This window comes from Bufo gargarizans, chromosome 8 (genome assembly GCF_014858855.1).
Source record: "Bufo gargarizans isolate SCDJY-AF-19 chromosome 8, ASM1485885v1, whole genome shotgun sequence".
Taxonomy (NCBI): domain Eukaryota; kingdom Metazoa; phylum Chordata; class Amphibia; order Anura; family Bufonidae; genus Bufo; species Bufo gargarizans.
The window spans coordinates 193,691,058-193,718,225 of NC_058087.1; the positions used below are offsets into that span (position 1 = coordinate 193,691,058).

Here is a 27,168-nt window from a genome sequence, read left to right on the forward strand (position 1 = left end):
GTATTTTCAGGCGGCGCTGACGAGAGCAGAGGAGGAGCTGGCCACCAACGGCGGCGGGCGGCATCTTCAGGCCATGAGCAACGCCCTGGGCACCTTAACAATATGACTGACAGGTCAGATAAAACGTTTTTTTAACAAAACGAGCCAGCAGATTTAGCTTATAACACCACAATAGTAATCACAAGGGCTCCATGGACAGAACAATATTTTTAAAAGTGGGGGTCAGAAACTGGTGACAGAGTCCCTTTAACTCCGACAGGTTCTCTAATTATTTGAAATCTCCAATTTTTCACCCAATCTTCAAACTTTCCTGTTATGGGAAGAGTTGATGGATCCGTTATTTTTTACATAATTCTGGGTTTGAAACTAATTCACTTGAATATGATAATGTTTTAGACTTACTGCTCAAAAATTATTGTTTACTGCCTATCTAAAGTACGTTAAAAACACTTTAATAATGTTAAAAATAATAAATCTCCATGTGAATAGGCTGATAAGGTGAACTGGAATATTTCAGACTATTTATATGCTGGTTCCTAGTAACACCCTACCACAAAGACTCCTTTATATTTAGGAGTATATGGATAATGGGGTAAATCCTCTGGTGATCTTACAGGGATATTTTTGCATTACATAAATGGGGCTGTAAACCCTTTTGGTATGTGCTGTATAGGGTCTCACACTTAGAGGATTAATCCCTAATAGGCTCAATATGAAAGCGAGAGTCAGTCTGCATGTTTTCCTGTACTGCAGTCTAATGCTCGACGCGTTTCCCTATCCGACTATTGTCGGTATTTCATCAGGAGCATTAGACCTAGTGCTTGGCCGACGTCATGTATTGCGACCCTGATGGTGGGTATGCAATGATTTTGCCAGGCACTTTTCGGTCTGCTGACTAGAGAGACGCTGCACGCTTCTGATATCGTGCGTGCAGCAGCGAGCCTCCCGGGATTGTAGTGGCCGTAGCGCGCGCGAGGTGTGCGCTATTCAAATGGAGAAAGCTCCTCCCCTTTTCCTGCCAAGCCTCTAACAGGCATCCAATAGGTGCACGATCGCTACATGACCACGCCTGCTACTGTCGTCATCACCAGGGGACGGACAGCCCATTGCACAGTCATCCACGTCGACTCCGCCTGCTCCTCACATCATTCGTCGCTATGACACGGGGGAGAGTGAAAGTTTGTCACTTTTGCTTGAGTCACCATCTAGGCGGGGGCATGTAGTCCATGGATTAACTTAATGTTAAGGTAACACCAGTGTATAAATAATCGGAACGAATATTTACTATCATAAGTGGTTACCAGGATAAGGGCAGAGAGGTTCCCTCCTGTTTAGATAGGGGTGGTCCTATTTCCTATAGTCCCTAAGAGGTCCCCATCAATCGCAGAGGTGTCAACCACTGACATTCATTCTAGGGACATATTAAGGTCCCATTTCATGGACATATTCAGGACAATAGGGACACATTTAGGTCCCAAATCGTGGCTGGTCTCCATAATAATCAATTGGGAGAGAATATGAAGGAAAATCGTCAAAGCGGACAAAATATTCAAATTAGAGACAGGAGATAAGTCTCATATGCTAGCCAAAAAGAGGGGGGAAATCCTTCATTCAATGAAACATGCGTATGAAATGGCATTGTTTAAACCTTTTGGCTTAACAGTGTTTAATGTGAAAATCCACTGCGCCTCCTTTCTGAGAAGCAGTGTGTCAATATCGCCTCCCCTGGGTGGTGGTCTTACATGTTCGAAGCCCTGAAATTTAAAGCAGTCTTGTTCTGGAATGGCAGGTTTCCACATGTTGCGCAATAGGGATATCACCAGAATTTCTGATCTTCAATAGGTGTTCCCCTATGCGCCTCCTAAATTCACGCTTAGTTTTCCCTACATATTGTGAACCACAAATGCAGGTCGCAAGATATACCACCCCAACTGTCTTGCAGTTAATAAAGGATTTGATGTTATACTCATGTCCTGTGGTTGAGCTCCTAAAACGTGTACTATTTAAAATCACTTTGCATGCTATGCAGTTCCCACATTTATATGTGCCATTTGGTATATTTGCCCCTAACCATGTCTCATTTCTAGGAGAATTGAAGGTACTATGGACCAACTTGTCCTTAATGTTTCCACCACAACGGTACGTGATCATGGGATAACCACCTACTAGATGTCCGACATCTGGGTCAGTTTTTAAAATCTCCCAGTGTTCAGTCAGCAAAGCACGCATCTCCTTATGCGTCGTATCGAAGGTTCCTATTATGCGTAGCTGTGCATCCTCAGATGTCCTGTTTTTAGTATGCAGGAGATGTTCCCTATCACATGCAGCCGCATGTTGATAGGCCTCTTTCAAAACGGGTTTAGGGTATCCCTTTTCAACAAACCGTTTTTCAAGATCATCCGCTGATTCCTTAAAATCAGACCACTGAAAGCAGTTCCGTCTCATTCTAAGGTACTGCCCCTTAAGAATGCCCCTCTTGAGTGGGTATGGATGTCCACTCTCCCACCTCAAGAGGGCATTAGTGGCCGTGGGTTTGCGAAACACTTTTGTTTTAAGATGTCCAGAGGAGTCAATCTCGATTGCAAGGTCCAGAAAAGTGATATGTTTTTCATAAATTTCAAGACCCAAGGTGTTTATATTCAGCCTCGATACAAAGTCCATGAATTTCTTCTTTGTACCTTTCCATAGGATGAATATATCATCAATTAACCTCATCCATAATAGTATTGATGAGGTCCATTCTTCCATCTCCTCGTTAAATACAGCCTCTCTCTCCTACCAGCCCAGGTATAGGTTGGCGAACATGGGGGCACAGGGACTGCCCATCGCCACCCCACTGAGCTGGCGATAGAGAGAACGGTCAAACAAGAAGATGTTATGGTACAGAATGAAGTTCAGCAGTGTAATTACAAGTTCGTTATGCTCGTGAAAATTAGACCCTCTCTCCAGTAGGAATGTCTGAACTGCATCACAGCCTCGTTGATGCGAGATGGAGCTATACAAAGCTTCTACCTTCTACATCCAGGCTGGCCAGTAGGGTGTCATTGTCACATCTGATATCATTCAATCTCCTCAAAACGTCCATAGAGTCCCTAACAAAGGACGGTAAGCTGAATACAAAAGGCCTAAGGATTTTATCTACATAAATCCTGATTCTTTCAGTGAGACTGCCAATCCCCGACACTATCGGCCTTCCCTTTAAGGGATCAGTCCCCTTATGTATTTTGGGTAGACTGTAAAAGACCGGCAGTGTCGGGTGTGTAGGCAGCAGGTACGCAAGTTCGCTTGCACTCCTCAATCTGCGCCACTTCGCTCTACTGAGAATCTTATTAAGTTCATTTTTGTAGGCCTCGAGGATTGTGATCTAGCTTAATGTAACATGTCCTATCATCAAGAATTCTCTTGCACATCTGTATGTATTTGTTGACGTCAAGAACTACTATGTTCCCCCCTTTATCTGAGGGTTTTATCACAATAGTTGAATCTTGCTGTAATTGTGCTAATGCTAGTTGTTCCTGCTCTGATATGTTTCTTGGATAAGGACTCTGGACATGTAGGGATCGTATTTTCTCAGTAACAACAGTGAGGAAAACATCAAGAGGCGAGTAGTTCCCCACTGGAGGGTAATTTTTAGACGCAGGTTTTAAGTCCGTGAAGGGCCCTTCACCTAAACCTCTATCACCGTCTGCTAGGATACCAGCCAGCAGTCTAACGTCTGGAAGTTCATCCTGATCAAAACCCAGCTTTTCACATTGTTCCCTGTCATGGGTGCAGAAGAACTTCTTCCACTTCAATTTTCTGATGAATAGTTTAACATCTTTTCACCCATGTGAAGGGGTTAAATCTACATTCAGGTACAAAAGACAGTCCTTTACTCAGGACCATCATCTCAGCAGTGGTTAAGGTGCACCTAGAAAGATTAATGATCTGCGAGGTATCTATAGATTCAGGCACCCTCAGTTGCCTCTCCTGTTTCTGAGTGGGTACTCGCTCGTCACCTGAGTTGGTTCTAAAGACCCCAACGCTGTCCATAAAAAAAAAACCTTATCAGCCTATTCATGGGGAGATTTATTATTTTTAACATTATTAAATAAAGTGTTTTTAACGTACTTCAGATAGGCAGTAAACAATAATTCTGGGTTTTTAACCAAATTTCCTCTTGAGATTTTCCCACTATTCCTAATGATATATCATTTGTGAGATCTCCAGACCATGTAGCTGACTCATTTCCTTTTATCACAATACTCCAGTATAATACATCCATCGATGTACACTCCCATGTTCCTGTTCTTTTGTTACGTGTGAATGTTCCTTGTAATTGAGTGAACTTTGGTTTGGGTCCCGCTGTTGCAAGTAATTCAATGTGTGTATCATGTCTCAAATGTAATTCAATACAACAGTTAGCGCCATAACCCATACAAAGACTTCTGGAAATGTCTCTGGAATTATCCTGAATTTGTTCTTCCAGAAAATCCTCAAGATGAAATCCTCTTCTTCTTCGTGCAAGGATTGAAATCTCTTTGTCATGGTCACTCTTTTTATCATGAAGGAATTCTCTGAACATAGCAGTTGTGAACATCATCATCAAAAACAATGACATTCCCAGCATGGAACAGCTTTTCTGAAGATATCTTAGTTTTGTTGTAGATTGCTTGTTCCATGAAGAGTTTCCTTCCCTATGAAGACAAGCAGTATCATTATTTAGGTACATACAGGACGACATTAGGTCGTGGGTTGACTTGAGCACAAATGAGACATGACTGAACAACATCTTGGACAGTCTTCGCCATTTTGTCCCAGTAAAATTTCTCTTTGAGAACTCCTAACAATTTTTTCCTGACCCAAATGACCTAAACTCTGATGATTGTATTTGGTGAATTCAATTTGTAAGTGTTTTGGGACAATAGGGACGCAATTCCCCCTTACAGTCGTGACACAAAACCCCGTTTTCACAAACAAAGGGAGGTTTTGGATCAACCTGAGAAGCAGCAAGGTACGAATCCTTCGCTTGTTCTTCTGCAAAAGAAGGCAAATGCGTGTCTGTTTTCCTAACTGGTAAAGCTTTCAAAAATTCTCCCTCCAACTCTTCTGTCATAGCTGCTTCCTTAGCCAATGCATCTACAGTGTTGTTTCCAATAACTAGCTCATGTTTGCCTTTTTTATGTGCTAGGACTTTGACTACAGCATAGTCATTAGGATTTTTAGCAGCTAACTTAAATACTTCCTGGAGTGTATCACTATGAACCATAACCTTGTTAGAGGAATCTACAAAACCTCTTTTCTCCCACACTAGTAAATAGTCTGTCAGTGATCTCACTACATATGAGCTGTCAAGGGACTCTTGTTTTCTTTCTCGTCAATTGTCAGTACTGTCTTGAGAGCTTCTAACTCTGCTCTCTGAGCTGAATAATGTCCTGGCAGCCTATGATGAACTGAATATCCCCATTCATGATACCAGATAGCATAACCTGAATAGTACTTTCCCCCTGAACAGTATCTGGAACCATCAATAAACACTGGTTCATCAATGTTCTCTGCCTCTCTCCTAAAGAGTAATATGCAAAATGTGGAGTCCCAGTTATGGGTCTTCAATACAGTGAAGTCCAGATATCCCTCAAAGGAAGGAAAAACCGAGCAAAGGGGTGTCCTCATTACAGAGATCACCAGATCCACCATATTAAGTGGCCCCTGTGTCAAGATCCCGCTCTTTTACACGCCTTAAGGATGTGACGGGGAAGACCTAAGCCAGTTATCCATCCACAGACAGCTGTTTCTGGGTGTTGCCTCTCATCAGTGTGGAGTAGGATTCTGGTCAACCGGGAGCAAAGCCTTGGAGACCATTCAAACAAAACAATAGCTGATCTTAGGGAGACCAGCTTCAGAAAACACAGTGGAGCCTCAACACGGTTGAGCCTTCTTGAGACTCTTAAATGAGGCTCCACAGTGTTTTATGTAGCTGGTCTCCCTAAGATCAGCTATTGTTTTGTTTGATCTCTCCTAAAGAGAGCAGGATATGGTTCATGAAATGCATCTAAATATTCAGGCACTTTCTCTTCATGCATTAGTTGAGGGAGTACATACTTGGCCAAAATCCGCCATTCTCCCCCTTGCGACAGCTGACACAGCCGTGTCCGAGGTATGAACCTGCAAAGCAAAAAGTGCCAGAGGCATGGCCGTTGACAATGCTGGAGAATTTTGCTTTAGAAGTTCAAATGCCTTCTGTTGTTCCTCTTCACATAGTCCAAAAGAGTCATCAATATTTTTCAAGAGATCATATAGAGTCTTAGCTTTCTGTGCAAACCCTTCTATGAATTCTCTAGAAAAGTTTATGTAATGAGACAGACCACAGGGGATAACACATGAGGCTCACAGTGGGCCGATGGGGGAAGTAGTTGTTTGTACTCACGATTAGCAGATGCCTCCCTGGGCTGGCGTACAGTGGATGGGAAGACAGCACAAGATCTTCCTGAGCACTCTCGGTTGCAGGGAACACCAGCCAGATAGAAGTTCAGGTACCCTTGGTACCCAATGGTAATTGGTGTTTAAGGGGCTTTGGTGGTTGGGCCCCCAGCACCGTAAGGTGCAAATGTTAAGAGTATGTCACGGAAGGTGTACAGAAAACTAGAAGACACTAAATGAAGATCCGACTGACTGGATCCAAAACTAAGGAACAACAGCCCTGGCTCTCCCTAACTGCTCAGCCTATGCAAAAATCTCAATGGTAGATGATCGCATATCCTCGTTCTTCGACTGTATAACACCTGAACACCCTATAATAGTGAGGGGACACGACCACCGGCTCCCTACACTTGATACTGAGGGAGTCAGAGTCACCTGGGATCCAGCAAACAGGAAAACACAAATTAATGAACAAAACTTATCTGTAGAAGACTCCGTAGTAGCATCCAGCATGCACACACTCCAGGAAGTTGTATAAACCGCAAAGTGATGCAGTATGGGAAGGGATTTAAAGGGATGCAATCAGTGCAACTACATGACAGCTAAGAGAGGCTAACGAGATGAGAAAACGAAAGCAAAACAAAAGGAACCTCAAGGAGGAGGTTCTGAAGAACGTCTGTCAGAGCTTCTCAGATGTCTGGTGGTGACAGAGTAGTAGAAAGGATGAGGAGTCAGTTGTAATAAACAGTTGAACGGTTACTGAATCAATTGTCTTCAGGTAGTCAGTACAGATACAGTTCATATGTATGATATAAGTAATGACTCAGAATTAGGCTCAATTGTAATCCTATTATCAGGTAGTGGCAGATGTCAATGGAGGGATTCTTCTACTGCTGATACTCTACAGGCAAACTGAAGATTTACTTTGAGTTACAACTCTAGCACTCTGGTACTAGATATAATATTTGCTTACTTGATATTTTGAGTTATCCAATAAGGGCGTTCCCCTCACGGCAGGCAAACACTTCTGCTTCATTAGCAGGATACTCTTCTGAAATGGTTTTGATTTCTCCACTATGACCCGGAAGGCTTGTGTAGTGGATAAGGACAATTCTGCGCACATTTTTGTCCCGACACTCGGAAAGTTGCTCTCAGGCACTTGTGCTAATGAGGTCCATAAGCTAAGTTTAGTTGTTACTCTCACTAGTCTCTTCCTGTATCCAGACATAGACTTACCCTCTTGTGCTTTGCTGCTGTAGATAAATGTTAGGTGTACTCCCTTAGCCTGGCCATGACCAAGGGGTAGAAATAGCAGACTACATGTTGGACGATGCCTGTTTCGCTCCATGAACTTGCTTCTTCTCTTCTCACTAGCTACTAACCCTTCACTTCAACTAACTTTATAAACACACCCAAAGCTATATATAGTGTGGTGCCAGCACCACCTAGGGGCAAATGGATGTAATTACATTGCCAGACAGATAATAGGAAATACCATACATTGCAAATAAACACATATACATACACTCACCTAAAGAATTATTAGGAACACCTGTTCTATTTCTCATTAATGCGATTATCTAGTCAACCAATCAAATGGCAGTTGCTTCAATGCATGTAGGGTTGTGGTCCTGGTCAAGACAATCTCCTGAACTCCAAACTGAATGTCAGAATGGGAAAGAAAGGTGATTTAAGCAATGTTGAGCGTGGCATGGTTGTTGGTGCCAGACGGGCCGGTCTGAGTATTTCACAATCTGCTCAGTTACTGGGATTTTCACGCACAACCATTTCTAGGGTTTACAAAGAATGGTGTGAAAAGGGAAAAACCTCCAGTATGCGGCCGTCCTGTGGGCGAAAATGCCTTGTTGATGCTAGAGGTCAGAGGAGAATGGGCCGACTGATTCAAGCTGAAGAAGAGCAACGTTGACTGAAATAACCACTCGTTACAACCAAGGTATGCAGCAAAGCATTTGTGAAGCCACAACACACACAATCTTGAGGCGGATGGGCTACAACAGCAGAAGACCCCACCGGGTACCACTCATCTCCACTGCAAATAGGAAAAAGAGGCTACAATTTGCACAAGCTCACCAAAATTGGACTGTTGGAGACTGGAAAAATGTTGCCTGGTCTGATGAGTCTCGATTTCTGTTGATGAGTCCGAATTTGGCGTAAACAGAATGAGAACATGTATCCATCATGCCTTGTTACCACTGTGCAGGCTGGTGGTGGTGGTGTAATGGTGTGGGGGATGTTTTCTGGGCACACTTTAGGCCCCTTAGTGCCAATTGACCATCATTTAAATGCCACGGGCTACCTGAGCATTGTTTCTGACCATGTCCATCCCTTCATGACCACCATGTACCCATCCTCTGATGGCTATTTCCAGCAGGATAATGCACCATGTCACAAAGCTCGAATCATTTCAAATTGGTTTCTTGAACATGACAATGAGTTCACTGCACTAAAATGGCCCCACAGTCACCAGATCTCAACCCAATAGAGCATCTTTGGGATGTGGTGGAACGGGAGCTTCGTGCCCTGGATGTGCATCCCTCAAATCTCCATCAACTACAAGATGCTATCCTATCAATATGGGCCAACATTTCTAAAGATGCTATCAGCACCTTGTTGAATCAATGCCACGTAGAATTAAGGCAGTTCTGAAGGCAAAAGGGGGTCCAACACCGTATTAGTATGGTGGTCCTAATAATTCTTTAGGTGAGTGTATATTCAGATGTTTGAAGTGTACCATTTACACACAGATGTGGGACGCTGCATTTACCAGACCCAAGAAATGTCTTAGAGCCTTGTGTGATGTTGGAATGGGAAGCGAAGCAATGGCTTCAATCCTTTCTTGAACAGACTGTCTCTTTCCTGGGCTGATTAACACTCCAAGATATCTCACTTCAGTTTGCAACAGCTTGACCTTCTTGGTGTTCAATTTCAAACCTGCTTCGTGCAATAATGAAAACAATTCTGCTAAGAGAGACAAATGCAACTCTCTATCCTCTAGTGCAGGGGTATGCAACCTCCGGCACTCCAGCTGTTGTGAAACTTCAACTCCCAGCATGCATACTTGTTCTGCTCTTCTAAGAACTCTCATAGAAATGAATGGAGCATGCTGGGAATTGTAGTTTCACAACAGCTGGAGTGCCGGAGGCTGCTGATCCCTGCTCTAGTGGCTAGAAGAATGTCAATAACATATTGCAACAGACAATCTGGTTTTGAAAACTTCGACAATACCTTTGCTACTGCTTGATGAAAAATGCTAGGTGATAAATGAGCTCCTTGAGGCAATCTGCAAAATACATACTGCTCATCCATGAAAGTAAATGCTGCAAACTTGTATTGACAACTCTTTGGAAGAGGAATGCTGAAAAACACATTACTGATGTCCAAAACAGAGAAAAACTTTGCTTTGCCTGGAGGAACGAGCGTTAACCCCCTGGACTGGTTGAGTAACCCTTTCCCTACCCCCCTAGACTAACGAGCATAATATTAACTAGAGGTGAGCGAATTTTTCAAAAATTCGATTCTGCCGGTTCACCGGATTCGAAAAAAGATTCACTTCAATTCGAATTTATTTGCAGCAAATCGCGTAAAAAAACGGTTATTTCCTGTCTGCAGCAAGCCTCTATAGTGGTGTAGAACACTGTGCCTCTATAGCGGTGTAGAACACTGTGCCTGTATAGCGGTGTAGAACACTGTGCCTGTATAGCGGTGTAGAACACTGTGCCTGTATAGCGGTGTAGAACACTGTGCCTGTATAGTGATGTAGAACACTGTGCCTGTATAGTGGTGTAGAACACTGTGCCTGTATAGCGGTGTAGAACACTGTGCCAGTATAGGGGTGTAGAACACTGTGCCTGTATAGTGGTGTAGAACACTGTGCCTGTATAGTGGTGTAGAACACTGTGCCTGTATAGGGGTGTAGAACACTGTGCCTGTATAGTGGTGTAGAACACTGTGCCTGTATAGTGGTGTAGAACACTGTGCCTGTATAGCGGTGTAGAACACTGTGCCTGTATAGTGGTGTAGAACACTGTGCCTCTATAGTGGTGTAGAACACTGTGCCTCTATAGTGGTGTAGAACACTGTGCCTGTATAGCGGTGTAGAACACTGTGCCTGTATAGTGGTGTAGAACACTGTGCCTGTATAGCGGTGTAGAACACTGTGCCTGTATAGTGGTGTAGAACACTGTGCCTGTATAGCGGTGTAGAACACGGTGCCTGTATAGCGGTGTAGAACACTGTCCCTGTATAGTGGTGTAGAGCACTGTGCCTGTATAGCGGTGTAGAACACTGTGCCTGTATAGCGGTGTAGAACACTGTCCCTGTATAGTGGTGTAGAGCACTGTCCCTGTATAGTGGTGTAGAGCACTGTCCCTGTATAGTGGTGTAGAGCACTGTGCCTGTATAGCGGTGTAGAACACGGTGCCTGTATAGCGGTGTAGAACACGGTGCCTGTATAGCGGTGTAGAACACTGTGCCTGTATAGCGGTGTAGAGCACTGTGCCTGTATAGTGGTGTAGAACACTGTGCCTGTATAGCGGTGTAGAACACTGTGCCTGTATAGCGGTGTAGAGCACTGTGCCTGTATAGTGGTGTAGAACACTGTGCCTGTATAGTGGTGTAGAACACTGTGCCTGTATAGCAGTGTAGAACACTGCCTTGCAGTAACACACATAGGGAGTCTGCTGTGGTAGTGAAATAATACTGTGAGTCTGTATGACATGCAGATGACAGGCGTCGCTCTTAGAATCACTGCACACTTCACTTATTTGGGCAGTCACGGGGCCAAAACTGACCAAATAACTCAAGTATGAACTCAGCCTTACAGGTTGATGTTAGCGCTAAGAAGAAGCGCACTCCTTTTACACAGTCGGCAGCTGATTCCATATAGATGTCTACAGAACCTGTTCTATTAAACGCTTATGCAAGTAGAGCCCCCCCCCAACGGAGTACAGAGGGTGTCAACACTAAATGTGTATCGACGTCACTGATTTTTTTTGCCCTTCCTCTGATCAGTCAGAACAATAACCTACATAAAACGGATCCTGTCTGTGGAGCATCCACCTTCACTCGGTCAGCATTTGGTCAGTAATCCATCAGTATTGACCCAGTCATGAAGTGGGGAGGGTGGGAACAACATGATAAGTCCACAGAGTGGTCCAATGACATAGTGGTGAGGTGACAGCAGCATGAGGAGACCACAAAGTGGCACAATTACATAATATGGAGATAGCAGCAGGAGACCAAAGAGTGGCAAGGTGACATAGTGTGGAGATGGCAGCCGCATGAGGCGACCACAGAGTGACCCGGTGACAGAGTGGGGCGGTGGGTGGCACTACCAGTACCCGCTGATGAAAGTGGGTGAAAGAAGAAGCACTTGGCATCAGATGTGCGGCATCAGGCGGTTGGCAGCATTAGAATAGTAGCTGAGGCAGGTAGCCAGAAGAAACCGGTCTCTTTTGTCAAGGTTTGGGTGAGGCAGGGGGGAATCAGTACCTAGAGACGCTGAAGAGCAGCTTTCTTCATCCGGATAGTGAAGAACCTACTCACCAGCAGCAGCTAGACATAGAGCAGAACCTGGCATGGATGATCTAATCTGATGCATCAGGCATTGGTGGGTGGAAATCCTGGCTGATCCACGCCTCATTTATCTGGACAAAGGTTAGTCTCTCTACATTTTGAGTGGACAGGTGAGTTCTTCTTGGGGTAAATAAGGCCCCCGCCGCACTAAACACCCGCTCTGATGCCACACTACTGGCCGGGCAGGACAGCTTTTCCAGGGAAAACTCGACAAGCTGCGACCACAAATCCAGTTTGGCTGCCCAGTAGTCCAGTGGATCTTCAATGATGGCTGTCAGGGTGCCCTCAAGGTATGCCAACACCTGCCGGTTCAGGTTCTGCTCTATGTCTAGCTGCTGCTGGTGAGTAGGTTCTTCACTATCTGGGTGAAGAAAGCTGCTCTTCAGCGTCTCTAGGTACTGATTCCCCCCTGCAGCCATGGCAGAGGAACATGAGCGCAGAGGGCCCCCCCGTCAGACCTGCGAGAAGATGGACGATGGCGCAGATAGGCAGCGGCCAACTGACTATATAGGATGTCTCTGTAGTAGATTCGTTTGTCCTCCCTCTCAGTGGGTTTAAATAGGTCCCCATTTTGGACCGGTACAGAGGGTCCATCAAGGTGGAGAGCCAGAAGTCATCCCTCTGCCGAATGGTAAAAATTCTGTCACTACACAAGCAAGTGAGCATGCTTTGCGCCATTTGTGCAAGTGACTCGGAGGGACTCCCTTCCTCCATCTCCACTGCATACTGCCACAGTTTGTATAGGTCCTTGCCTCGTCGCCCTGTAGCTCCTCTGGCTGCTCCTGCCCCTCCTCTCCTGTCACCGGAGTAGAAAAACCACCCATTTTGCTACACATTGCCTGTGCTCCAATGTCCTCCTCCTCTTCCTCCTCCCCTCCTCTCCTGTCACCTCCTCTCCTGTTTTAAAAGTAATAAAAAAAATAAAAATATAATAAAACAATAAAAAATACAAATAAAAGAAAAAAATAAAAGGAAAAATTGCAAAATAAAAGAGTGTTCACTGTCCCCTAACAGTCTTTTTATGATCCCTGGAGGGACACATTATGTGGCAAAAATCTATATATAAAAAAAAACAATAAAAAAAATCTATAATAATATACAAAGAAAATAAAAAGCGCAAAATAGTAGTGTGTACATTGTTCCCAACAGTCTCTTTACGACCTCTTGGGGGACATATTATGTGGCAAAAATATATTTAAATAATAAGTAATAAACCAATTATAAAAAAAAAATACAATAAAATATGAATAAAATATAAGTAAAAGAGAAAAAGTAAAAAGTGAAAAATTAACGAAAAGTGTCAGTGTCCCCCAAAGGTCTATTTATGACCTCTTGGGGGATATTATTTGTAGCAGAAATATATTAAAAATTAAGTTAAAAAAGATAAAAAATAATAAAATACATAAAAGAAAAAACAACCACATCAATCAAAACCGTCGCCATTACCGCCCTATTCACTTGAAACTATACATATTATATAACAAACCGACTGACACAAAATAGGGAACTAATTGCAATAATTTATTTTGGTGTCAGTTTGCATATTTAAAGAATAAGGGGCTAAAGTTAAAAATGTTTTGTACAGTTTCCCCCAAATAAAACAAAAATAAATAAATTAGGCCCTATGTGCAAAGTGAAAAATTGTTGCAAAAATTATTTTGGTAGGCCTAACACATAAAAAAGGTACAACCGTTCAAACCACCATGTGCGCTGAATCACAATAAAAAGTGTCTGTTCAGGCCCGGTTATTAAAGTGTTAACCAATAAGCGCTTTCAGCCACTGGTAAGGGAAAGTGCTTACTGGTTATTACATGGCGCCTCCCCCTAGGGCCCTTTATAATGCGACCCAGATGTAGGAAATGCTGAGTGGTATAGTGCGGCCTAAAATGTCCTGTTATGTGTGTCACGGTGCTCCTACCTGGATACGGCTGGACCCCTGGCTTTGGCTCCAAAGCAATAAATAGGGGGAATAATAATCAAGACATTTAAAAGACAGATTGAGTCCAGACCTTGTATGTAGCTGAATAGCAGCTTTACTTAATTAAACGTTCATTAGCAATAGTCTTCAAAGTTTGTCTTGGTCCCAGCAGGCTTTAGCATTGAAACTGGAAGGCAAACTCGTCCCTACTACATCTGTTTCTCTCTGGCTCTGCTGTACTGACAGGCTGACTGTAGGACTTTGCTTCTGCTGTATGCTGTACTTTGTGGTCTGTCTCTAGATTAGGCCAGGGAGCGCCGTCCTCTGCAGTGAAGGAAAGCGCTGATTTGTGAATAGGAGGCAGGAAGGAAATGTCACCACTTTTCCTGTAAAAATGACTTAATAAGTTCCTGCAGCGTGGCCCCTGAGCCAGAAGATGCATACTTACTTGCTTCATGCCGCCCTGACCCCTCTGCCTCCATCTTCCGGTTCCTGCACTTTTACACCTGGCAGTGCATGGCCATGGTCACATACACCGCTCCAGCCAATGACTGGCGTCAGCAGTGACACGCTGCTTGTGGCCATATCACCGCTGAAGCCAGTGATTGGCTGGAGATATGTGACCATGGCCGTGCACTGCCAGGTGAGAACAGCGCTGGGAGCAGGTAAGGGTACTTTCACACTTGCGTCAAAGTTTTCCGGTATTGAGTTTCATCCTATAGGCTCAATACCCCCCCAGAAATGAGCAGTTTTATCCTAATGCATTCTGAAAGGAAAACAATCCATTCAGTATGCATCAGGATGTCTTCAGTACGGTATTTGGACGGAGAAAAAAACGCAGCATGCTACATTTTTCTCTCCGGCCCAAAATTCTGAACACTTGCCGGAATGCCAGATTAAGCATTTTTTTCCATTGGAATATATTAGTGCCGAATCCGGCATTAAAATTGCCACATTGACGGATCCGGTCTTCTGGTCTGCGCCTGTTCAGACTTAAAAAAATAAAAATAAATATATATATATATATATATATACCGGATCCGTTTTTCCAGATGACACCGGAGAGACGGATCCTGTATTGCAATCCGTCTACAAATGCTGTCCGTTTGCATGCTGATTGCCGGAATCCAGCAACGCAAGTGTGAAAGTACCCTAAGTATAACTCTTCGGTTTCAGGGGCCATTGTGATGATGGTGGTGTATTAATATAGTAAACAATAGCACAGCGCCATGATGTTTCGCACCCACACACACAGCCATCTAAATTCAGCCGCATTTCAGGGACAGGGACGTACACTTGTCCCTTGGGAGTTTTAATCTGTTTCTAATCTGCTAAATTTCTGTTAGAAATGACTGAAATGGCACCAGACTGGCAGTCATTTCAGTAAGACGTTGGTTACCTAGGCGACCTGTCAGAGTCTGTGTGAGGTGGATGCAGGCAGCCATTTTGTGGTTCAGTTGAGAGCAGCAGCAGAGGAGAGAGCTGTGTGGTAACCGCTCTGACAGGACACCAAATGTGTGCAGGACTCTAGACATAACCTAAGGGCCGAGATAATACTCATTTATGGAAGGTATTTTTTCTATGTTAAACCCCTTTTGTTTACATTTCATGCCCTATGTCTTGTCGACCATATTTTCTGTAAATCTTTGAAAACGCATCTTGTTGTGACTGACTTTGTTCCATTAAAAAGAACCATTTCTTTCCTTTCGCTCTGAAATATTAACAGCTCCAGAATCCAACTTCCTTCAGGAGAGAATTAGTCATAATATATATCAGTGTTATGGTTAAGATTTAATTGTATGACGATTGTATGTGTATGGGGACTGTCCAATCAGATGTGGGTCATCTGAGAGAAGATTATTGGGTCCAGGGAAGTGACACATAGCACCCACGTGTGACAGGGCAATAGGTCATAGGCGATCGATAAGATATCGATCGGCAGGGAGCAAGTTGATGCTTAATTGACGGTAGATTGGCACATCGAACGAAAGGGTGAAAATGTTGTTGTTTGGACTTTCGACCTCAATGAAAGTAAGGTGGCATGTAAATGCAAGTCCCAGTTATCTTGCTTGTCATTAACCAATTTAGTGAGAGCTCTATAAGGAATAAAATAAAAAGACACATTTACAACAGTCTCACAAAGTATGTGGAATTAATAGCTCTTAGCTTAATATAGTTGTACACATGTTTCAAAAATACATGTTTTTGCCTATCTGACAAACTGTCAAAGTAACCTATGCAGCATAGTGTTACTAAAAGCATGACCCCCCAAAAAAGGGAAGTATACCAGCCTTTTTATGTCATCATTAGTCTTTTCATCCAGGCCGTTGGTCTGTGGGTGATAAGCCGCTGTCACGCTTCTTCCAATTCCCAATAGACTGCACATTTGGTCGTTAAGCTGAAAGAAAATCAATTAAAAATATATATATATAATTATAGAATATAAGACTTGTAGGAGATTGATAGTACACATACTTGATTAACAAATTCTCTGCCCTGGTCTGAAAGTATTCGTTTGGGACAACCATGACGGTAGATCATATCGCAAATATGGCGTCCCACCTCAGCAGCACTTTTTGTTTTTAGAGGAAAGGCCCCCACCCATTTTGAAAAATAATCTGTGGCCGTCAGAATGTACTGGAAACTATCCACAGTCTTTGCGAAAGGACCCGTTAGGTCAATTCCAACAAGCTCCCAGACATCAGAGACCTAATGTCATGAAACAAATATATTTAATTTTAAAATAAAACAATGTTCTAACATGTTACGTAATACTATAGTAGATATTTACCTTAATACACTGTAACGGCTGTGGAGCGGATGAAGGCTTTCCAAACCTCTGGCAATTATCACATTCGTTGATCTGTTGGGAAAGAGCTGTTAACCTGTGTAAAGCGTTCATAATTATTGTTACATCTAAAGATTACTATTGTGTGTACCCATTTTTTTATATCCATGGTCATTCCCTGCCAGAAGAACCGCGAGGAGATAGCCAATTGTGTTCGAGTTATGCCTCTGTGACCTCCAATGGGCGATGCATGCAATTCCAGAAAGATCCTCTTTGCTTCTTCCTCGTTGTTGATAACTCTTCTTGTTCCAAAGAAAAGCTCTCCTTCTGTAATGAAAGTTACAAATTAGGATAAACATTCTTTGCAAAGCTATGTTAAAAGGAAAATAATCAGATTGACTGTACAGTCGTGGCCAAAAGTTTTGAGAATTACATAAATATTAAAAATTGGAAAAGTTGCTGCTTAAGTTTTTATAATAGCAATTTGCATAAACTCCAGAATGTTATGAAGAGTGATCAGATGAATTGCATAGTCCTTCTTTGCCATGAAAATTTACTTAATCCCAAAAAAAAACTTTCCACTGTATTTCATTGCTGTCATGAAAGGACCTGCTGAGATCATTTTAGTAATCATCTTGTTAAGGCTACTTTCACACTAGCGTTCGGAGCGGGTCCGTCTGATGAAACATCCTATAATGCAGACGTTTGCATCCGTTCAGAACGGATCCGTCTGCATTATAACTTAGAAAAATTTCTAAGTGTGAAAGTAGCCTGAGCGGATCCGTTCAGACTTTACATTGAAAGTCAATGGGGGACGGATCCGCTTGAAGATTGAGCCATATGGTGTCATATTCAAGCGGATCCGTCCCCATTGACTTCCATTATAAGTCGGAACGGATCTGCTCGCCTCCGCACGGCCAGGCGGACACCCGAACGCTGCAAGCAGCGTTCAGGTGTCCGCTCACTGAGCGGAGCAGAGGCTGAGCGCTGGCAGACGGATGCATTCTCAGTGGATCCGCCTCAACTGAGAATGCATTAGGGCCAGACGGCTGCGTTCAGGGCCGCTTGTGAGCCCCTTCAAACGGAGCTCACGAGCGGACACCTGAACGCAGGTGTGAAAGGAGCCTAACTCAGATGAGAATGTTGACGAGCACAAGGCTGGAGATTATTATGTCAGGCTGATTGGGTTAAAATGGCAGACTTGACCTGTTAAAAGGAGGGTGATGCTTGAAATCATTGTTCTTCCATTGTTAACCTGCAAAGAAACACGTGCAGCCATCATTGCGTTGCATAAAAATGGCTTCACAGGCAAGGATATTGTGGCTACTAAGATTGCACCTCAATCAACAATTTATAGGATCATCAAGAACTTCAAGGAAAGAGGTTCAATTCTTGTTAAGAAGGCTTCAGGGCGTCCAAGAAAGTCCAGCAAGATGCCAGGATCGTCTCCTAAAGAGGATTCAGCTGCGGGATCGGAGTGCCACCAGTGCAGAGCTTGCTCAGGAATGGCAGCAGGCAGGGGTGAGCGCATCTGCACGCACAGTGAGGCCAAGACTTTTGGAAGATGGCCTGGTGTCAAGAAGGGCAGAAAATATGGTGAATGGACTGCTGAGGACTGGGGCAAAGTCATATTCTCCGATGAAGCCTCTTTCCGATTGTTTGGGGCATCAGGAAAAAGGCTTGTCCGGAGAAGAAAAGGTGAGCGCTACCATCCGTCCTGTGTCATGCCAACAGTAAAGCATCCTGAGACCATTCATGTGTGGGGTTGCTTCTCATCCAAGGGAGCGGGCTCACTCACAATTTTTCCCAAAAACACAGCCATAAATAAAGAATGGCACCAAAACACCCTCCAACAGCAACTTCTTCCAACAATCCAACAACAGTTTGGTGAAGAACAATGCATTTTCCAGCACGATGGAGCACCGTGCCATAAGGCAAAAGTGATAACTAAGTGGCTCGGGAACCAAAACGTTGACATTTTGGGTCCATGGCCTGGAAACTCCCCAGATCTTAATCCCATTGAGAACTTGTGGTCAATCCTCAAGAGGCGGGTGGACAAACAAAAACCCACTAATTCTGACAAACTCCAAGAAGTGATTATGAAAGAATGGGTCGCACTCGCTATCAGTCAGGAATTGGCCCAGAAGGTGATTGAGAGCATGCCCAGTCGGATTGCAGAGGTCCTGAAAAAGAAGGGCCAACACTGCAAATACTGACTCTGCATAAATGTCATGTAATTGTCGATAAAAGCCTCTGAAACGTATGAAGTGCGTGTAATTATATTTCACTACATCACAGAAACAACTGAAACAAAGATCTAGAAGCAGTTTAGCAGCAAACTTTGTGAAAATTAATATTTGTGTCATTCTCAAAACTTTTGGCCACGACTGTATGTCTGATAGTCACCCTTTAATGTAAATGTTGCACACGTTTGCCTTAAATTCTGTTTCTGGGTTTTAGCACACCAGGATGGGTATTCTCCAGCTATGAGGAATTTCAAGATGTCATTGTACTTTGTCTCCATTTCTATAAAATTAAAACACAGTTATCATTCTACAAGTCTTTAAAATCATGGCGCATGGCGGTGTGTTGCCAAACTGGTCCGTCCTGACTTACAATATACGTCAATGGGGACGGATCCATTTGCATTGACACTAAATGGTGCAATTGCAAACGTATCCGTTCCCCATTGACTTTCAATGTAAGTCAGGACGGATTTGTGTTGGGACTTGTTTTTTTTTTCTAATACAGTACGAAGGTGTTGGAACTGATAAAATTGACATCTATGATACAGCTTTGATGCAAAGATGTTCCTTGATATCTTAAACTGAATCAGCCCGGGTCTGCTTGATATGCAAATGAGGACCATCAAAGGGTTCTTGGGGCAGGACACTGATGAAAGGAAGATCTGCCAGGGGAAAGCCCAACCCCCTGCTGGTATTTACTGACCACACCTGTGTCAGCAAGGACATACATGCTGGGATGGGGGCAGGGGTATATGATCTAACTTTCTTCCTGTGTAATTTTCTGCACTAACCTAGCTCACAAGTAGGAGCAATGGTGACCTCTGGGACAAGACTAGTCTTCCTGGACTCTACAATCAAGAATGTGATTCGCTGAGACCTGCTGGAGAGGACAGAGAAAAGCCCATGGCATGTGTGACTGAGAGAGAGAATGGTGTAGCTAGCCCAAGGATCCTGACCCCCTCCGATCCCCTCTCCCATCCCCTCAATTGTATTTAGAATGTAGGTGTTATCCCTATTTGTAAATAAATCCAACACTGAGTTAAGATACAGTTGTTCTTCAGTAATTTAAGGCACCCACAAAGCAGAGCACATTCTACAGAAGGGATCCGTTGAAAACGGATGCATTCGTTTGTATTTTCGGTGCGGATCCGTCTGTACAAGTACAGGACGGATCCGCACCGATCGCCAGTATGAAAGTAGCCTAACACAATATTATCAAAAGCTAGCCAACATCAGACAGGGAGAAAACAATGAAACCAGATAGCAGACTCCGCTCTGTCTCCCTAATTATGTACAGAGGATGGAGTCTGCTTACGGGTGTCATTGTTTTCCCCCTGCCTGATGTATCATGTGATAACAAGGCTTAATGATTAAGTACCTGCACTGCAGGGCGTCGTCTATAAACCACTGTCCCAGTAAAAATTAAATGCACAAAGATAAAGATAACGGAATTTAAATACAATGCTACTTTATACTAGATGAAACCGGAATGCAATTTATGTTTGCCTAAGCACAGCGCATACAAACATCAAAAAGCTGCAAATAACATAGCAAACATATGACTAAGTGTTACTGTATTATTTAAACACTCTAATTCAAAAGGGCACGGAATGGGCAGCACTCACCCAATATGCTGCACACACCGCATGGATGGAGAAATGCCCCCCAATATGCTACACACATTCCCTTAATGTAGCAATGCCCCCCCCCCCCCCCCCCAATATGCTGCACACACCATCTGGATGAAGCAATGCCCCCCAAAATACTGCACACACCGCCTGGATGGAGACATGCCCCCCAAAATGCTGCACACACCATCTGGATGAAGCAATGCCCCCCAAAATACTGCACACACCGCCTGGATGGAGACATGCCCCCCAAAATGCTGCACACACCATCTGGATGAAGCAATGCCCCCCAAAATACTGCACACACCGCCTGGATGAAGAAATGCCCCCCCCAATATGCTGCACACACCATCTGGATGAAGCAATGCCCCCCAAAATACTGCACGCAATGCCCCCCAAAATACTGCACACACCACCTGGATGGAGAAATGCCCCCCCAATATGCTGCACACACCATCTGGATGAAGCAATGCCCCCCAAAATACTGCACACACTATCTGGATGGAGAAATGCCCCCCAATATGCTGCACACACTCCCTGGATGAAGCAATGCCCCCCAATATGCTGCACACACTCCCTGGATGAAGCAATGCCCCCCAATATGCTGCACACACTCCCTGGATGAAGCATTGCCCCCCAATATGCTGCACACACTACCTGGATGAAGCAATGCCCCCCAATATGCTGCACACACTCCCTGGATGAAGCAATGCCCCCCAAAATGCTGCACACACCATCTGGATGGAGAAATGCCCCCCAATATGCTGCACACACCACCTGGAAGGAGAAGTCCCCCCCAATATGCTACATACCTGGTGGAGTACACAATGCCCCCCAAATATGCTGCATCCCCCTTGAAGCATTGTCCCCCCCTAAATGCTGCACACCCCACCTGTATTAAACATTGCCCCCCCAATATGCTGCAACCAACCCCCTCCTAGGAGCAGGGAGAGACTGACCTGATCCTGCCAGAAGCCAGCCAGCAATTAATGTAATGCGCGCTGTGTAGTGATATATGTTAGAAAATCCGCGCGTGCGCAGTGTCAGGGTAAGGAGATTTTTTATATGTCGAAAGACTGTGAAATCAACTTAACCCTGACGGCGCATGCGTGCCTGGGTGCACGCGCAGTATTCTCGCGCGCACCCAGAAATCGGCGCGCACTGTGACTTGAGTTCACTAAGTTCCTGGTCGTCCATTGTACTGCGCAAGCGTGAAGGCGCACACCCCCCGACAACCCCCCGGAAGTCACATGGGGTAAGGTTTTTTCTCAGAACACCGTCCGGCGCCTGTGTTACCATTAGCAACTGGAGGTGGTTGCGCCGGGCTTAGCTTGGCTGTGGGCCCCTATTACACTGAGAGATATTCAGGTCAATTACTGGGAACAAGTCTCCATAGGAGCGCTCATAACTGGCGGTATAATCGTGCCGCACATCTCTCTGTGTAATCGGTAGCGATGAGCAGCATAGGCATCAGGCAATATTCGTTTTTGCGATATTTCGCGAATTTTTGGCCTAATACTCGTCAAAAATTCTAGAATTCGTGATCTCCAGTGATTATTTTCTTGATTGCAAAAATCAGCAATGTAATATGCGCGTATTGCACACGCAATACAGGCGTGGCTCACTATAGCGCACACAATACAGGCGTGGCTCACTATAGCGCACACAATACAGGCGTGGCTCACTATAGCGCACACAATACAGGCGTGGCTCACTATAGCATTTTTCAAGCTGCTAGAAGTTTCCTGAGACCGGAGAAAATGGAGGAAGAACCCCTCATCACTGTAAGTAATTTTACATTGCAGCACTGTTTTTGATTACATTTTGCATGCATGGAAGAACAATAGCTTTATGCAGATAGAGTTCTCCAATATATTGCGCAAATCGGCACTAATGATGCGCATATTTTTTTCGCAATACATGAAACTTCACATTTTATCAGGTCTGAGTAGATATATATCAGGATGTAACCTACACTGACTATCTCCCACTAACTATCTGTATTATATATATAAGCTAACTATCTAATGTAGTTGGATACGGTGAAAGCACAGAGCGCAGCAATGTCACCGCTCTTTCTCTCAGAACTGCAGAAAATGGCTGCTGGCGAGTGTCTTATATAGTAAGGGGGAGGGGCAGCTTTCCTATTGGTTGCTAGGGATGTTGCTAAGCTTAGACAAAGACATTGCAGACTTCTCATTGGCCCACAAGTAAGAAGGGAGGGTACTGATGAAAAAAATCTAGAATATTCACGATTACGAATATATAGCACATTATTCTACAAATTCGCGAATTCTCGAAGTGCCGATATTCGCGATAAAAATTCGCGATTAGAATATTTGCGATCAACACTAGTAATCAGGGATGTGCTACTGATAATCAATATTACTAAATGTCATAGCGATCATTCCTCCCCAGTCACTTTACATTGGCCTGTGTAATAGGCTGATGCAAATGAGCGCCAATCAACATTTTTATTTTATTTGCGGCCCTCAGACCAAAAAAAGGTTGTGCACCCCCGGTCTAAGGTAAATCAACCGAGGCGAGGTAGAAATGTAGACGAGGGTCTAAGACGGGAATCAGCAACTTCCGGCACTGCAGGTGTGGTGAAAGTACATCTCCCATCATGCACACTTGCTTGGCTGTTCTCTTAACTCCCACAGAAGAGAAAAGAGAATGCTGGGAGTTGTAGTTCCACATCAGCTAGAGTGCCGAAGGTTGCTGATCCCTGGTCTAAGATGTTTAGAAGGATATGAAAGAGTTTACAGAGTAGCCACTGAATTCCACCAAAGACAGGAGTCCGGGGGAAATCTGTGACTGCACTACAACTACTCCACCAGGATCCGCACCAGATCCCGTCAGTGATCACTCATTATTGTCTTTCTCAGTATGAATCAGCAGTAAACACAATCTCTGAGCTGCAGGGGTTAATTCTTCTACAGGAGCTCTCCGCCCTCTTAGGGGAAGAGACTTTTTCACTTTCAGTTCCTGCTCCTACTCCTCAGTACTACAATGGCGTCTGCTGATCTGAGAGCTGAGCTGGACTGCTCCATCTGCCTGAGCCTCTATACAGATCCTGTATCCCTGAGATGTGGACACAACTTCTGCCGCTCGTGTATTGTGAGTGCGCTGGATGCGCAGGAGGCAGCTGGAGTGTATTCCTGTCCTGACTGCAGAGCAGAATATTTGGAGCGTCCGGCCCTGGAGAAGAACAGGAAGCTGGGGAACATAGTGGAGCGTTTCTTATCTGCTCGCCCTGATATGGAGGAGACCGGGATCTTCTGTACTTACTGTACTAAGTCTCCTGTAACGGCTGTGAGGACATGTCTGCACTGTGAGATCTTTCTATGTGATGACCACCTGACAGCCCACAACAAGATGGTGGATCATATATTAACAGAACCCACCAGATCATTTGGCTACAAAAAATGTTCCCTCCACAAGAAGGTTCTGGAGTTATACTGCCCGCAGGATGCAGCTTGTGTGTGTGTGTTTTGCTGTCTGGTCGGGGAGCACAGGGGACACCAGGTGGAACTTCTAGATGAGGCATCTGAGAAGAAGAAGAAGAAACTGAAGAAATATCTAGAGGAACTAAACCCACAAAAAGCAAAAATTCAGACAAAACTTCAGAATCTGCAGGATCGTAAGAGGAATATCCAGGAGAAGGCCTCTGATAAGAGGAAGAACGTCAGGAAGTTATTTATGGACATTAAGGAGCAACTGGAAATGGGAGAAAAGAAAGCGCTGAGCGAGATCTCCAGGCAGGAGGAGAAGATTGTGTCCCAGATATCTGATCTGATCAAGAAGCTGGAAATAGAGGAGGACGAGCTGTCCAGGAAGATGCGTCACATGGAGGAGATGTGTCATGTCACCGACCCAATAAGACTCCTACAAGAAAGTGACATTACAGTATGTGGTCGTGGAGATGATGAGGACACAGGGGGAGATGGTGGAGAGGGCAGGTCTGAGGATGATCTGGGTGAGGTTCTGATCTCACTGACCTTACACCGATCTATGAGGGATATTGTCACCAATGTCACATCAGAGCTCGGGCTCCATGTTCCAGACATATTTCTGGATGAGGACACTGCTCATAGAAATGTGAAGATATCAGAAGATCTGAAAACAGCAACAAGAACAGAAGAAGAACAACAGAACAGACCAAAATCATCGGAAAGATTCATGTATTATGCCCAGGTGTTAAGCAGATGTGGCCTCTCCTCAGGAAGACATTACTGGGAGGTAGAGTGGGACCTGATAGGAGGATGTAACATCGGAATGTCCTATCCCAGTATAGTAAGGGAAGGACAGGAGTCTGGTATTATATATAATGATAAATCTTGGTGTCTGCATATATCTGGTGCAGTATGTGAAGTGTATCACAACTCAGTCAGATTCCCTCTCAGTGTAGATACAACATGTCCTAGACTTGGGGTCTTCTTGGACTATGAGGCCGGGCGTCTGTCCTTCTATCAGCTGTGTGACCCCATCAGACACTTACACACCTTCACCGCCTCCTTCTCTGAACCCCTACATGTTGACTTTGGTTTGTGGCCTGGAGCCTCTGTTAGAATAATAAGCTGAGGCCGATGCGTCCACGTCCCGTTACTTCGTCTGCACACGAGTTCGGGTGAACGCACATCAGATCTGCAGCAATACCTTTATAACACCCCAGACTTGTTACTACACGCCTCTTCCCTGCTACTGTCTCCTAAGAGCTTTGTACTATCATCAGATGTGATTTTGCTCATGTCCTCTGTGCATACAAATCTATGTTCATAGAAATTGTTCATGTAATCTGCCTGGTTACCAGCATAATTGGCAGACATAGTCTTAATGTTATGGCAGTTCAGAGTTAAACAATCCTGTTCTATTCTGCCCCCCCTTCTGGAGAGAGGTGGACTATTCCGTCTTCCTGCAGCAAGGAGGGAAAAAACTGTTAGATCAAGATTTAGCTACCCCGCATAGAGAAGACAGCAAGGACCCCCACTGATGTCGCTGTAGGGGCTTCTTTATGTTTCAGGGACACATTTGGGGAACATATAATTATTAATCAGCTTTTCCTATTTCTGTAGAGATGTGACAATGTGACGCTTCTTTCCGCACTATACGCGGCATTTGTTGTGTTTTTTTCCCTTTTTATGGAATAAATGTCTGACTACTTCTGTCCATCAGAGTTGTCGGTCCTATCATCTGGGTGTCAGTGGTCTCCTCCGCCATCATGTCTGTAATAACCGCAGGTAATGAGTTCTGCAATACACTGGATCTGTACAGCGCCACCTGCTGTTCTCTTCCTTATCTTTGGCCGGTCGCGCTGAGCTGGTCGCACGCGCTCAGTTTAAGGCGACGTCTACACGACGAGGTGTCTTGGTCCCAACTCTATACATTGTTAGTGTGAGAACATACCGCGCGCTCCGTATTGTGCCGCCTATAGAGCTCCCATTGTTGTGCTCGCCGCCTGGACTCAGCACTTTTCTAACTATCCCTTGTAATGGTCGCCTTCCCTGCGGCGCAGCATGTCGGACGGCGCCCGCGCTACGTTACTGTCGGCCGCACTTCGCCATGTCTAGTGATTAATACTGTACGGTTTTCATGCACATTCTGTTCTGTTGTTAGCAGCATTATATGGCGGTGTATGTGGCTCGGGGTGCGGCTTTCTAATACTTCCCTCTCTGTGTCGCTGAACTATTGTAGAGCAGCCGCGCAGCGACCACCTCACGTCCTGGAGACACGAGCTTCCTGGCGGCTCTCTCAGTGTAACTGACGCTTTTCTTTCCTGGAGGGTTTTATTTTGTGCTTCTCATTTTTATTTTTCGAATTTGTTTATCGTCCTGCGGAAAAATTCACCAAGTGTTAGGAATACGCTATACCTGCCGTTACTTACTCTATGTAGCAGAGTTGTATGTCTGTGTAGTTTACTAGTGTATGCAGCAGAGCTGTATGTCTGTGTAGTTGTGCAGTGTATGCAGCAGAGCTGTATGTCTGTGCAGTTGAGCAGTGTATATAGCAGAGCTGTGTGTCTGTGTAGTTGAGCAGTGTATGCAGCAGAGCTGTATGTCTGTGTAGTTGAGCAGTGTATGCAGCAGAGCTGTATGTCTGTGTAGTTGAGCAGTGTATGCAGCAGAGCTGTATGTCTGTGTAGTTGAGCAGTGTATGCAGCAGAGCTGTATGTCTGTGTAGTTGAGCAGTGTATGCAGCAGAGCTGTATGTCTGTGTAGTTGAGCAGTGTATGCAGCAGAGCTGTATGTCTGTGTAGTTGTGCAGTGTATGCAGCAGAACTGTATATCTGCGCAGTTGAGCAGTTTATGGAGCAGAGCTGTATGTCTGTGTAGTTAAGCAGTGTATGTAGCAGAGCTGTATATCTGTGTAGTTGAGCACTGTATTGAGCATAGCTGTATGTCTGTGTACTTTAAAAGTGTATGCAGCAGAGCTGTATGTCAGTGTAGTTGAGCAGTGTATGCAGCAGACCAGTATTTGTGTGTACTTGAGCAGTGTAGTCAGCAGTGCTGTATGTCTGTGTACTTGGGCAGTGTATAGAGCAGAGCTGTATGTATGTGTAGTTGAGTAGTGTATGCAGCAGAGCTGTATGTCTGT

General features: G+C 44.5%; 1 protein-coding gene across 1 annotated transcript; it reads left to right on the forward strand.

Moving 5' to 3' along the window:
* The first annotated feature begins 23,579 nt into the window (after positions 1-23,579).
* Positions 23,580-25,772, forward strand: LOC122945767 (E3 ubiquitin/ISG15 ligase TRIM25-like). Its single transcript, XM_044304946.1, has one exon. The coding sequence runs from the start codon at positions 23,587-23,589 to the stop codon at positions 25,156-25,158; it is 1,572 nt and encodes a 523-aa protein (XP_044160881.1). The 5' UTR covers positions 23,580-23,586; the 3' UTR covers positions 25,159-25,772.
* Positions 25,773-27,168: the final 1,396 nt, after the last annotated feature.

What these genes read in the sequence shown, in the direction of transcription:
- LOC122945767 (XM_044304946.1), top strand. Translation starts at nt 23,587, where the DNA reads ATGGCGTCTGCTGATCTGAGAGCTGAGCTGGACTGCTCCATCTGCCTG.